Source organism: Bos indicus, chromosome 2, assembly GCF_029378745.1.
Source record: "Bos indicus isolate NIAB-ARS_2022 breed Sahiwal x Tharparkar chromosome 2, NIAB-ARS_B.indTharparkar_mat_pri_1.0, whole genome shotgun sequence".
NCBI classification, from domain to species: Eukaryota; Metazoa; Chordata; class Mammalia; order Artiodactyla; family Bovidae; genus Bos; species Bos indicus.
The window spans coordinates 133343310-133356610 of NC_091761.1; the positions used below are offsets into that span (position 1 = coordinate 133343310).

Below are 13301 nucleotides of genomic sequence, written 5' to 3' on the forward strand. Positions count from 1 at the left end.
TTTTATTTGTAAGTGAGTTAATATTTTAGGAATTGCTAAACTTTAATTTTTAATAGATCCGTATCGATGGATAGAGCTACATCATACACAAGAACTCTTTGGAGTCAGTAATTTTCAAGAGTATAATGGGGTCCTGTGGCTGAAAAGTTTGAGAATTGCTGGTTTAGAATCCTACTGGGGGCTCCCCTATGCAGGCCACTTGGGATTAGTAATGGTTCTGTAAATTTTAGAGGCTGTTTAGTGACCCCTTGAAGATTTATGTTTGGGGAAACTACAGATCAGCCTTGGGATAGGAATTAGTGTATGTAGCTGTAGGAGTGTCTGTAGGAAGCCAGTCACACCTCATCCTGCGCAGGCAGCGCCAGTGACCCTCAGCTCAGCGTGGTGCTGCTCCTGCTGAGTTGAGTCGAATGCTTGAAAGGAGCGCAGACGGGGCGTAGGAGATGTGAGCGCTGGCCTTCCGGCCTTGCCTGCGCGCTCGTCCCCGGGGCAGCCCCACTGTGCTGCAGCGGCAGCTCGGGCGTGCCCGGGCCTGCTCACCCGTCCGCCTTCCTCCTGCAGGACGTCCCTGTCGAGGCCCTCACCACCGTGAGGCCATACTGCAACGAGATCCACGCCCAGGCCCAGCTCTGGCTCAAGAGGGACCCCAAGGCATCCTATGACGCCTGGAAGAAGTGTCTTCCCATCCGAGGTGTGTGTGTGTCTTTCGGGACTTGAGAAGCGGGCCCTCCCTGCCCCGGCTGACTGCCCCACCGTCTCCCCCTTACCTCTCCCTGCACCCCTCTGCCTGCCAGGGGTCGATGGCAACGGGAAGTCTCCCAGCAAGGCGGAGCTCCGCCACCTCTACCTGACCGAGAAGTACGTGTGGCGGTGGAAGCAGTTCCTGAGCCGGCGGGGGAAACGGACCCCCCCGCTGGACCTCCAGCTGGGCCACAACAACTGGCTGCGGCAGGTGGGTGGCGTCGTCCCCGGCTCCATGGCCGCGCGCCCCAGGTCCCAGGCGCGGCGTTTCCGAGCCTCACGGCGTGTCTCCTCTGCTCTCTGTTAATCCTGCTTCCTTTCTAATAGGTGGAGGCTCTCGGTTGCAGCCGCCCGCGTGGTGGGTGGGCCACATCAGAACTCCTTCTGCCCTTTGATCAAGCTCGTGCTCTCTGCTCTCCTCCCTGACCACTGAGCAGGCGGAGCCTCCGCGCCTGCACTGCTTTTACCGTCCACCTTTCATGTCTTCTGTCCTTTTCCTTTCTCCAGCTAATGCTTTTAAAGATTAGAGCAGTGATATTTTAGAGAATTCATTTGCCCGTTGGTTATAACGTGAGCACTTGGTCTACATTTAACATAAGTGCTCAGCCTGTCGTTACTGTTCAGTTGCTAAGTTGTGTCCAACTCTTTGGGACACCGTGGACTGCAGCACGCCAGGCCTCCCTGTCCTTCCCTATCTCCCAGAGTTTGCTCAAACCCGTGTCCGTTGAGTCGGTGATGCCATCCAACCATCTCATCTTCTGTCGTCCCCTTCTCCTCCTGCCCCCAATCCCTCCCAGCATCAGGGTCTTTTCCAGTGAGTCAGCTCTTCACATCAGGTGGCCAAAGTATTGGAGCTTCAGTATCAGTCCTTCCTCTGAATATTTAGGGTTAGTTTCCTTTAGGATTGACTGGTTTGATCTTGCTGTCCAAGGTAGCTGTCTCCAAAATAGAATCATAGACGTCTTTGCTAAGGAGAACACCCGCCTGTCTTTTTTCCTGGTTCTGTATGTCCTCCAAAGTACTTGTTGGAGAAAAGCTCCATGAAGATGGGACTCTTAGCCTTTTTGCCCACCTGTAGCAGCCGGATCTTGAGTTAGCTGGTGATTTTTCCTTTACCCTTTTGCTCGTGAGGAGCTCAGAGCATTTCCCCTCGATGGGTGGCGGTGGACTGTGCCTGGCGGGGCCGGATGAGACGCTGTCCGCTGAGCCAGGCGCTTCTCCCCACCCCCTGCAGGTACTCTTTACTCCGGCCACACAGGCTGCACGGCAGGCGGCCTGCACCATTGTGGAGGCGCTGGCCACCATCCCCAGCCGCAAGCAGCAGGTCCTGGACCTCCTCACCAGGTACCATCTGAGAGCGGGGTGGGCAGGGTGGCGGGACTTCATCCAGGGAGCCCTCCCGCTCTCCCGGGGGAGTCCTCAGACCAGGGCGACGGGAGGCACGCCTGTGCTGTAGCCACCTCGCTCCTTGTGGAAGACCACAGAAACCAGGAAGCGCTGGGCAGCCGCGTGCAGTGGGTATAATAGCAGTGGTGGTGGTCACAGAGTCGGCAGCTAATGTCTTGAGGTCTTACAGAGCTTACAAAAACTTGGCATGCATTATCTCATTTAATGTTCACCTGGGCTTTCAGTGCTTAGTTAACTTGTCCCCAGGAAGGCAAGGTTTCAGTCCAGGCAGTCTGATTCCAAAGTTATTGGCCACTGGACTCTGGTAAACTCGCCTTGTGAGCGATTCAGTCACAACACTCTCTCTCTGCCCCAGTAACCACCATTCACGTATTAGTGCTTTATTGTCCAAATGTGTACAGTGTGAGGCAATGCATTACCTGCTGGGTGCTCTCAAGCTTTTCCCAGGTCTGAGGAGTTCCCAAGTGGGGGTCTGGGGTGTTCTCAGCCCTGGTCCTCCGCAGCGAGGCAGGGGGAGTGGAGGACCGCAGAGGGGCAGAGCCGGGGGCCGTTGGGGCTGTGGGGCGGTGTGGGCTCGCTGTCATTGCCCGGCTCTGCGGCAGTTACCTGGACGAGCTGAGTGTTGCTGGCGAGTGTGCCGCCGAGTACCTGGCTCTCTACCAGAAGCTCATCACTTCAGCTCACTGGAAAGTCTACCTGGCAGCCCGAGGAGTCCTGCCCTACGTGGGCAACCTCATCACCAAGGTATGTCGTCCCGGCCCAGCCTAGGGGAGCCCCTTTGCCGAGCCCCGCTCTCCTTGTTCTCTTTCTCTAGATAAACTTTGTGGTGGTCTTTTGCGCCAGGAAGAAATATTTGTTCAAAATGCAGGCATACCTCGCTTTATTGTGCTTTTCTTTAAAAATAAAGGTTGTGGCAACCCTGTGTCAAGTAAGCCATTTTTCCAACAGCGTTATTTAAGTAAAGTGTATATACATTGTTTTCTAGACATAATGCTGCTGTACACTTACTGATTTAAACTAGAGTGTGGACATAAGTTCTACATTCATGGGAAAAAATGGATTTGTGTGGCTCGCTTTATTGCCATGACCACTTTATTACAGCGCTCTGAAACTGAGCCTGCAGTACTCCTGAAGTCTGCCGGGGGGCACTTCCGTGACTTCACTGTGTTCCTCATGAGGGTATAGCAGTCTGTTGGGGACATTTAAACTGTCCTCCATTTCTAAGCAGTCCCTTAACGTCTTTATAGCTCTCCTTGGCTTCTTAGAAAAGAGTTCTGCAAGGGTTCAGGGTGAGAGAGCATTCCTGGGCCAGTGGGGGAGCTGACCGGTGTCGCTGGCGGTGCCGTCACACTGACCTCGCTTGTCTTCCTGTTTAGGAAATAGCCCGCTTGCTGGCCCTGGAGGAGGCCACCCTGAGCACCGATCTGCAGCAGGGCTATGCCCTCAAGAGTCTCACAGGTAGAGGGAGCCTCCTGGGCCTTCCGTTGGACACCCTGGGGATAGTTTGGGGGCTGCCCTTTGGCTCCCTGGGTGCTGAGGCTGACCTCCTCTCTCGTGCTGACCACACTGCGCTTTTTAAGCTCTGTGTGCGTTCCCCTGAGGACGGGTTTACGTCTTTGAGCACCTGTTGTCTGTTGACCAGTTCACGTCATGGAGCACGTGCTCCATGTCAGGCACAAACGTGGCGTTTCCTGCTTTTGAGTTGCTCGTCGTCTTTTGAAAACATGGACCTTCTTCGTTTACTTCTCGTTCTGAACTCGTGCAACTTTCTCCTGTCCCCACAGGCCTGCTTTCCTCCTTTGTGGAGGTGGAGTCCATCAAAAGGCACTTTAAGAGCCGCTTGGTGGGTACCGTGCTGAACGGGTACCTGTGCTTGCGGAAGCTGGTGGTGCAGAGGACCAAGCTGATCGATGAGACGCAGGACATGCTGCTGGAGATGCTGGAGGACATGACCACAGGTAGCCCCGGCCAGCGGCCCGCAGCCTACAGGCCTGTGTCCCTTCTGGCTCCACTTAGGTGCATGGTCTGAGTTCCCCGGTTCCTTAGACCCAGATCACGGGCAGCAAACATCTCCTCACGTTTGAGTAAAGGAGAAGACATTTCTCTCAAGACTGTTGGTGCTTAGAGTTGTAAAATTCCAGATCTGGCCTCAGTAAATTTGGACTTGTTTTTTTAAAATATTTTACTTATTTATTTTTGACTGTGCTGGTTCTTTGTTAGTGCACACAGGCTTCAGTAGTTGGGGCACACGGGCTAAGCCCTGTGGCATGTGGAGTCTTCCAGACCAGGGATTGAACCCTTGACCCCTGCCCTGTCCGTCAGATTCTTAACCACTGGACTACCAGGAAGGTCCTGGACTTTCTGTGTTGAGCTCACAGGGCAGGAAGAGGTCAAGAGTTCTCAGACTGGTGTCCTTCATTGGTTCTAGAAGATTCTCAGCCATTGTGGCGTCAGTTGCCTCTATTCTGTTCTCGCTCCTTGTCCCCGTGGGACTCCACCTCTCACTGTCCTCCGTGTCTCCACCTCCCTCTTTCGTAGTGTCCGTCTCATTGTATCTTTATGTTGATTTTGGATAATTTCTTCCATCCTTTATTTTTCTTCACTCTGTGTTATCTGTTTAATATACCCATCAAATTCTTGCAATTTTATGTAGATTTTATCGTCTCTAGTCTTTTGCAGACATTTTCTGTCCCTTTTATTGTCTTTCAACATAACAAACTTATTTCTGTATCTGCTAATTCTAAAACTTAAACTATCTATTAATCTGCTTCTGTTGTTGTTCTGGCTCTTGCCTTTGGTGCTTTGCTTTAAATCTTGCATTTCATGTTTTTTTGTTTTTTGGTACTGCGAGCTTGTGTTTTGGGAGTTTTTTTGTGGAAACTCTTCGGGACCTGAGTCAAAGATGGGTTTTTCTGGAGATGATTTGTAGCTGCCTCTGTGAAGCAGCTCAGGGCATGGCCATCCCAGGGCCACCTTCAACAGAGTTCTGAACTTAGAGTTTTCGGCTCTCCTAGGTAGTTTGAGCCACAGACCTCTGTGAGGGACAGCTTGTTATGAGTGCTCAGAGGAGATTTTTCTTCCCCTCTGTTCAGTGCTACATTTTAAGGGGAGACAGTGTGCTTTCATTGATTTGCTTGGGGGAAAGGAATAGTTGTTTTTAATTGATGCTTATACCAAAGAGGACTTCCCAGGTTGCATAGTGGTAAAGAATCTGCCTGCCATTGCAGGAGATGCGGGTTCCATCCTTGGCTCGAAAAGATGCCCTGGATTGGGGTGTTCTTGCCTGGAAAATCCCATGGACAGGGGAGCCTGGTAGGGCTATACTCCGTGGGGTCACAGAGAGTCAGGCGCGACTGAACACACCATACCTATACCAAGGATGTAGCTCTTGGGGGTACCAGATTTGTGTGTGTGTGCAGGTGGTGGTTCCTGCCAGATTCTCTCTCTTGGGATATTTGGGGCTTTGTATCCAGCTCTCAAATCCTGGCAGGTTTTGGAAACCAAAGCTCATGGCAGAAAATCGCCGGAGTGCTCTGCTGACCCCCCCTGGAGTCCTGCTTTCCCAACCTTGGAGCTCTGGCTTTCTTTGCTGGTGTAGCAGTCCACTGATACTTTTTTCCCCACTATTTTAAATCGTTTTTAAGTAAAGGAGTGGAAAGTAGGTCAGGGGAGGTAGTCTGCTTTATTGCCAGATGGGGACGTCCTTCTGGTGCCATTTTTAGCTGCCATGCTGAGCTGGTTTGTGACCTTGTCAGCTGGACCCTTTGCAGGAATGTATGGCTTGAAGTTATCTGTTTGGCTTCTGGAGGACCGTCTACCTAATTTTTTTGAAACTGAAAACTGTAGCTTCCTTTTGCTTTGACAGAGTGCAGTTAGGATCACTGTTTCACGTTCTTGAGTACCTATTTTGGGCAAGAGGATGCAAGATTATAATTCCCAGAGAGAGGGAGACATGTGCACAGCCAAGTGTGGTGCTCTGTGTCGCCTTGGGTGTGAAGGCCTTCAGATGGAATGAGGTCTCCGTGTAAGAATCCATCAGCTTCAGGTTTCCGGTTGAAATATTGATGTTGCCACGTAGGATATTATAGACTCACCAGGCAGAGAGGATCTGCCGATGATGAGTCTCATCTCAGCTTCTGTGTGTGAAGCTCCTTCCTGACTGACTTGGCCACATTGACTTCCGGCAGGTACAGAATCTGAAACCAAGGCCTTTATGGCCGTGTGCATTGAGACAGCCAAGCGCTACAATCTGGACGACTCCCGGACCCCTGTCTTCATCTTCGAGAGGCTCTGCAGCATCATCTACCCCGTGAGCACAAGCTGTGGTGACTCATCGTAGTCGTGGGTCATCATCCCAGCGGTGGCCCGTTCAGTCTATGTTTTAGGAATCTCCACACGTAAAGCAGAAGCAACCTCATGAGTTTCCCATTCCTAATGACGGGAAGAAACCTAAAACCCTTCCTTGTCCCATTTCCTAGATTGAAAGTCAAAATCAATCTTTTTCTTTTGAGCCAGGTCTCACCTCCCGTTACCCAAATCCTGGTGTTTGTCAGTCCACGATCCTGTGAAAGAAGCAGCCCTGAGCGGGCAGATGGACCTTTTCACTCTCTCGCTTTTTTCCCTGCCCGCATTTTGTGCACGCATGCACGCATGAAGGTGTATCTGTAGCCCGAACTGCATAGATCCCCTTCTGTTACTGAGGAAGGGTGGAGAGCATCAGTCTCATTAGTTAACGATGAGAGACCCCTGAGTATCATGTGATACACAGAAGACCGTTTTCTTGACCAGAGGGCCACCAGTCACAGAGTCATCTGGCCCCGGACTGGTTAGCGTCACGTGGGACGAGCAGGAGGGGAGCCCCTCTCCCCTCATGTCAGTGATCCACTTTCATGGGGCACTCCTCATCTGCTTATTTGGTTAGGCTTTCTCCTAACCCACCCTTGAGTTTCAGAGAAGATGCCTGCTCTTTAAGGCTATTTGAGTTATATTTGGGGTTTTTGAATCACCTCTGAGCTTCCTTTAGTCTTTAAGTGTATAAGGGGCTGGATGAGTCTGGTGTGTCTCCCTGAGTGTCCGTGAACAAGGCAGTGTGGTCTGAATGTGAGCGGTCTCTGCACACGTACTCATGCCATCCCTCTGCTTCCTTCTCTCTGTCCTTCAGGAAGAGAATGAAGTCACTGAGTTCTTTGTGACCCTGGAGAAGGATCCCCAGCAGGAAGACTTCTTACAGGGCAGAATGCCTGGGAACCCATATAGCAGCAACGAGCCAGGCATCGGGCCCCTCATGCGGGACATAAAGAACAAGATCTGCCAGGACTGTGACTTGGTGGCTCTGCTGGAGGATGACAGCGGGATGGAGGTAATGAGTGTAGCACAGCCCTGCCGGGGTTAGGCTTCCTGTCCCGTAGGGGCTGGTCCATCCTGGGCATCTTTCAACGCAGCTCCATGATTCCCGCCTGCCTGCCTCACCTGCCACAGGGTCTGCCCCCTGCCTGGCATGTGGTAATAAGCAGATGGCTGTAGCTTGTCAGGGCACAGGCTTTCGTTGTTCTTGTTGCTGTGGCAGAGGCCTCCAGTGATTCCGGGTTAATCAAGCTCCCTGCTACTGCTAAGTCGCTGCAGTCGTGTCTGACTCTGTACGACCCCACAGACAGCAGCCCAGAAGGCTGCCCTGTCCCTGGGATTCTCCAGGCAAGAACACTGAAGTGGGTTGCCATTTCCTTCTCCAGTGAATGAAAGTGAAAAGTAAAAGTGAAGTCTCTCAGTCATGTCTGACTCTTAGCGACCCCATGGACCGCAGCCCACCAGGCTCCTCTGTCCTTGGGACTTTCCAGGCAAGAGTACTGGAGTGGGGTGCCATTAGCCCTGGTGCAGGTTTCTGGCCCTGTATCTGGTACCTTCTGGCAGACAACGCTAGGATCTGCTGTTACCATATACATGGTGAAAAACGCGTTGGGTGAAACAGAGAAAACTGCCCTTTTTGGTGCTAAGCTGAAATGGACTTGGAATAGAAGGTACCCAGCAGGGCTTTTAAACCTGGGAGTCCATGGTTTGGGTTAAAGCTATTTGGAACCCCTGAAATTGTGCACAAAATTCTGTGTGATGTTCACACAAGTGCATTTTTTAGAGAGGGAGAGTCAGTAGGTCTGTAATGCATAGACAATATGCGGTAAAGCACCCTTTGATCGTAAAATGTGCTTGCGTGATGATTCTTTGGAGTAACAGCCTCATCTTCTTTTCCGCTCAGCTTCTAGTGAACAATAAAATCATTAGTTTGGATCTCCCCGTGGCTGAGGTTTACAAGAAGGTCTGGTGTACCACAAATGAGGTACGTGCTTATTTTCTTGCCTGAGGTGTGGGTTGACTTCCAGACTTGTTAGCGATCGCGTGCCCAGCTTGTAGTAGCACTGAAGGATCTGAACTTCCTGGTCGTGTTAGCGTGGGAAAAGCCGTCGCCTTGCCCTCCTCCTGGGGCCGCTGCCTGGGGAAGGGCAGGGAGCTGCAGGAAGGGGTGAGCAGCCTGGCTTCGCAGCCGGGCGGCCAGCAGAGTGAGGAAGCCCTGTGGTGGGGGGCACCTGCCGTTGGGTTCCCTTTCCATGTGGGCACCGAGGTTGATTCTCAGCTTTCGATGGACTTGCTCACCTTTCAGAACATGTTTCAGCGTGGTGTCGAGGAGCATAGTTTCTGTTTTACCAGGAACTGAGACTCGAAAGGCAGTTGTTGTGAAGGAGTGAGAATGGGAAATGAAGGGAGCACAGCGAGTTGGCCCTTCCGGCCCCTCGGTTCTGTCTGTCCTGTCGGAACAGTCAGACGGTCCTCTTCCCCACTCCCGCCTCTTTTCTTAGTCTCGTCTCTATTTCCTGTCTCGCTCCTCTTCTTTTCTTTCTTCTCTTTTCTTCTCTTAGGGGGATATTTAATAAATGAATCATGTAATTGAATTACAGCAAACTAGTGTGCCAGTGAAGTACAGTGAATTTTTCCTGTCCTTAGTCCTGAATATTTCTGTAGAGTCTATGAAGCTAAATCGGTAGTACTAACGGTACACTTGGGCCTTCCACTTGATACATACTTGGCTTTTCTCTCTTCTGTTCTCCCACTGTGCTGGGGGTCCTGGTCATTGGGTACTGCTGGTCCACCGCCCACTGGGTTGATGCAGCACAGGTAAATACACAGAAGACTGCTCCATCCGCCGCATCACACCGTGACACCTCAGCCTCAAAGCAGAATGCAACAGGTGTAGGCCCTGGCGCACCTAAAAGTTAAGACCAAGCTTCTATGGGCACCCTCCTAAATGGTGTATAGGACTCAAAGAATGCACATGGGCAGCCTCCCATTTTGAACCAGGAGGCAAGAAGTTGGGGATCATTTGTTTCTCATATTAATGCTTCATCCACCAAGGGTTTCTTGTGGCGAAGTCCAGAGTTGGGAGCATGCTTTTTATCCTGGCTTTCATCAGTTTCTTTTCTTACTTTATCCCTTATTTCCCTGATAAATAGCCCACCTCTTCAGCTGCTGACCAGGGCCTGTTTCACATGTTTCTCTCTCTTTCTGTCCATGGTCTGTGGCTGTTCCCTCTCTTAGTTCTCACTGGGCTTCCACAGCTAGAAATGCTCTGAGACCTGGCCCGACAAGTTCTTTCCCTCCAAGATTTTCTCTCCTGAGGCTGAGCATGGCTTAGCGGCAGGCAGCGTGGACCAGTGTGGTACCTGCTCGCCCTTAATTTCCTGGAGTGTGACTTCAGTCCCCCATTTCTCACCTCCAAAATGAGGGTAATTCCTAAGAGCGTATAGGCTGGAGTGCCTACTCAGTACCTGGCGGATAGTGAAGTCTCATGATCCCTCAGTTCAGGAAGGTTGCTGTAATCTTGTAATTCACGACTTATTTCCAATCATTCTATTAAGTTGTAGGTTTTAGCTTGAGATTTGGATGAATCCAGCCCTTGATGTGTGGTTATATGAAGGTCTCAGGATCTCCATAGGCAAAGATGGATGTATTATGTTTTCTTGTTTTGATTTCTGAGACTTGAGTCAAAGCGTTTTGATCTTACTTTTGACCTGATTCTTTGAGTAGTGGTCTCTGTTGATCAGAGAGATTTTATAATTCTGAAGGAGGCACAGGCTTGGAATTAGTACCTGGCTTATAGCTGAATAACTTTGAACAAGCTATGTAACCTTGTGTAAAAGGATAACATTAAGTGCCTAATTAGTGTAGGGCTTGCGTGGGTGTCTACTGGCTAAGCTGCTTCAGTCATGCCCAGTTCTTTGTGAACCTATGGATTGCAGCCTGCCAGACTCCCATGTCCGTGGGATTCTCCAGACAAGAATACTGGAGTGGGTTGCCATGCCCTTCTCCAGGGGATCTTCCTGACCCAGGGATTGAACCCTGTCTTTTATGTCTCCTGCTTTGGTAGGCGGGTTCTTCACCACTGGCACCACCCGGGAAGCCTTAGCATAGGGCTTCAGTTCAGTTCAGTTCAGTCGCTCAGTCGTGTCCGACTCTTTGCGACCCCATGAGTCGAAGCACGCCAGGCTTCCCTGTCCATCACCAACTCTCCCAGAGTTCACTCAGACTCACGTCCATCGAGTCAGTGATGCTATCCAGCCGTCTCATCCTCTGTCGTCCCCTTCTCCTCCTGTCCCCAATCCCTCCCAGCATCAGAGTCGTTTCCAATGAGTCAACTCTTCACATGAGGTGGCCAAAGTACTGGAATTTCAGCTTTAGCATCATTCCTTCCAAAGAAATCCCAGGGCTGATCTCCTTCAGAATGGACTGGTTGGATTTCCTTGCAGTCCAGGGGACTCTCAACACCACAGTTCAAAAGCATCAATTCTTCGGCGCTCAGCCTTCTTCACAGTCCAACTCTCACATCCATACATGACCACAGGAAAAACCATAGCCTTGACTGGACGGACCTTTGTTGGCAAAGTAATGTCTCTGCTTTTGAATATGCTATCTAGGTTGGTCATAACTTTGCTTGCAAGGAGTAAGCGTCTTTTAATTTCATGGCTGCAGTCACCATCTGCAGTGATTTTGGAGCCAAAAAATATATAAAAGTCTGACACTGTTTCCACTGTTTTCCCATCTATTTCCCATGAAGTGATGGGACTGGATGCCATGATCTTCGTTTTCTGAATGTTGAGCTTTAAGCCAACTTTTTCACTCTCTTTCACTTTCATCAAGAGGCTTTTGAGTTCCTCTTCACTTTCTGCCCTAAGGGTGGTGTCATCTGCATATCTGAGGTTATTGATATTTCTCCCGGCAATCTTGATTCCAGCTTGTGTTTCTTCCAGTCCAGCGTTTCTCATGATGTACTCTGCATAGAAGTTAAATAAGCAGGGTGACAATATACAGCCTTGACGTACTCCTTTTCCTATTTGGAACCAGTCTGTTGTTCCATGTCCAGTTCTAACTGTTGCTTCCTGACCTGCATATAGGTTTCTGAAGAGGCAGGTCAAGTGGTCTGGTATTCCCATCTCTTTCAGAATTTTCCACAGTTGATTGTGATCCACACAGTCAAAGGCTTTGGTGTAGTCAATAAAGCAGAAATAGATGTTTTTCTGGGGCTTAGCACAGAGTAAGACAATAAATCACGGTTGTTAATGGCTGTTATATATATTTAATGAAACTAAATGAAGTAGTGTCTATAAAGTGCTTCACACAATTCCGGGCCTGTGGTAGACCCTACATAAAATGAGCTTCCTTTCCCCTAAGTGAGTTGTAGGGCATTTGGATTCTATATTCTGTGGTTAAGACCTCGCGAAGAATAGAAGTTGTCTACACTGCTGAAGTGTTCGTTGAATTAAGCAGACCAGGTGTCGGGTCCTTTGCATTTTCTGGACCCGTTTACAAGTCTTTCTCCGACCTCCTCCCCTTAGGGAGAGCCCATGAGGATTGTTTATCGGATGCGGGGGCTGCTGGGGGATGCCACCGAGGAGTTTATTGAGTCCCTGGACTCCACCACAGGTACAGCCTTCCACAGACGTCTGAGGTTTGGGACCGGTGGCGGTTCACGTTCTGAGGCTTCAGAGGTGTTCGGGGCAGGTACTCTAGGAATTCTCTTCAGAAGTGGGGGCATTGTTTCTTCTCTGAGGAGAAATACAGTCATTTACAGCCTTGTTTGGATACCTCTGGTATTGAGGGTGGGTGGGAACTTAGGGAGGAAATGAAATTAGCACCAAACAAGCTCAGGTTTATTTATTTAGGGCTTTTTTTTTTAAGATGGTTGTAGTGCTTATTTTCATGTATTTGAATAAGCAATTTTAATTAACTTGAAATTTGAAAAAGAGCTGTCAGGAGCAAGACAGTGTAGTTTAATACCCACTATTGACCCCCTTTATTGGAAAAGAGAAGAGCTGTCAGTCTGGATGAGGGCTGTGCTTTATTCTGGGCTTCACCTCCGTTTTCACTTGGCTTCCCTTCTGTGTCAGATGAAGAAGAGGATGAAGAAGAAGTGTACAAGATGGCCGGTGTGATGGCCCAGTGTGGGGGCCTGGAGTGCATGCTTAACAGGCTGGCAGGGATCAAAGATTTCAAGCAGGGACGCCATCTTCTAACGGTGAGTCGGAGGCAGCAAGACGGGAGCAGCCCTCCTCTTCTGGAGGGGCCCCTGCGAACGGCCCGGCCGCTGCCATTAAGCCCTAGGGGGCAGCATGGCGCTGCGGAGCGCTGCACGCCAGGGACCCACCTGGCCGTTGCCCTGGCCCTCCATACCTCAGGCTCCCTCCCCCAGTGCTCTCTTCCCGACCACTCCCCCCCCGAACACCAGTGTGATAGCAAGCCTCTGCTGTGCCTCTCCAGTCACCTGTGGACACCAGTGTCTAATTGTCTGTCCACCCAAAATTGCACTGTGTCAGTTATTCTTATCATTATTTAAGTGGATTTTGTAAGTAACTGTAGTGTTTTGGTAGGATTTTGTTTGGTCATTTATCCAGCTGTCTCGTGAGAAGTAGATGATCTGAAGGCACCATGCATATTGCACTATCATTTTCCACCTCCAGGGCACATGAGAACGTGTATTAACTATTACACCCATGCCTTAGATGCCATACATGGTTGTGAGCTCCCGTGGGTCATGAGCTTTGGGATCTTTTTGGTTACTGTTAGTTCAGGGTCTGAGTTAGTACTGGAGTTTCCCCCGAGGCAACAGAGCTCCA

General features: G+C 50.3%; 1 protein-coding gene across 5 annotated transcripts in view; it reads left to right on the forward strand.

The window, feature by feature from the left end:
• Positions 1 to 13301, forward strand: part of UBR4 (ubiquitin protein ligase E3 component n-recognin 4) — a 139352-nt gene that overhangs the window by 105868 nt on the left and 20183 nt on the right. For all 5 annotated transcript variants that reach the window (XM_070777901.1, XM_070777914.1, XM_070777911.1 and 2 more), the window contains 11 exons: positions 562 to 691; positions 795 to 952; positions 1976 to 2085; positions 2751 to 2892; positions 3525 to 3606; positions 3933 to 4106; positions 6336 to 6457; positions 7310 to 7507; positions 8396 to 8476; positions 12024 to 12111; positions 12576 to 12703. In XM_070777901.1, the coding sequence (XP_070634002.1) occupies positions 562 to 691; positions 795 to 952; positions 1976 to 2085; positions 2751 to 2892; positions 3525 to 3606; positions 3933 to 4106; positions 6336 to 6457; positions 7310 to 7507; positions 8396 to 8476; positions 12024 to 12111; positions 12576 to 12703 (1413 nt within the window). The remainder of the gene's footprint in view (positions 1 to 561; positions 692 to 794; positions 953 to 1975; positions 2086 to 2750; positions 2893 to 3524; positions 3607 to 3932; positions 4107 to 6335; positions 6458 to 7309; positions 7508 to 8395; positions 8477 to 12023; positions 12112 to 12575; positions 12704 to 13301) is intronic.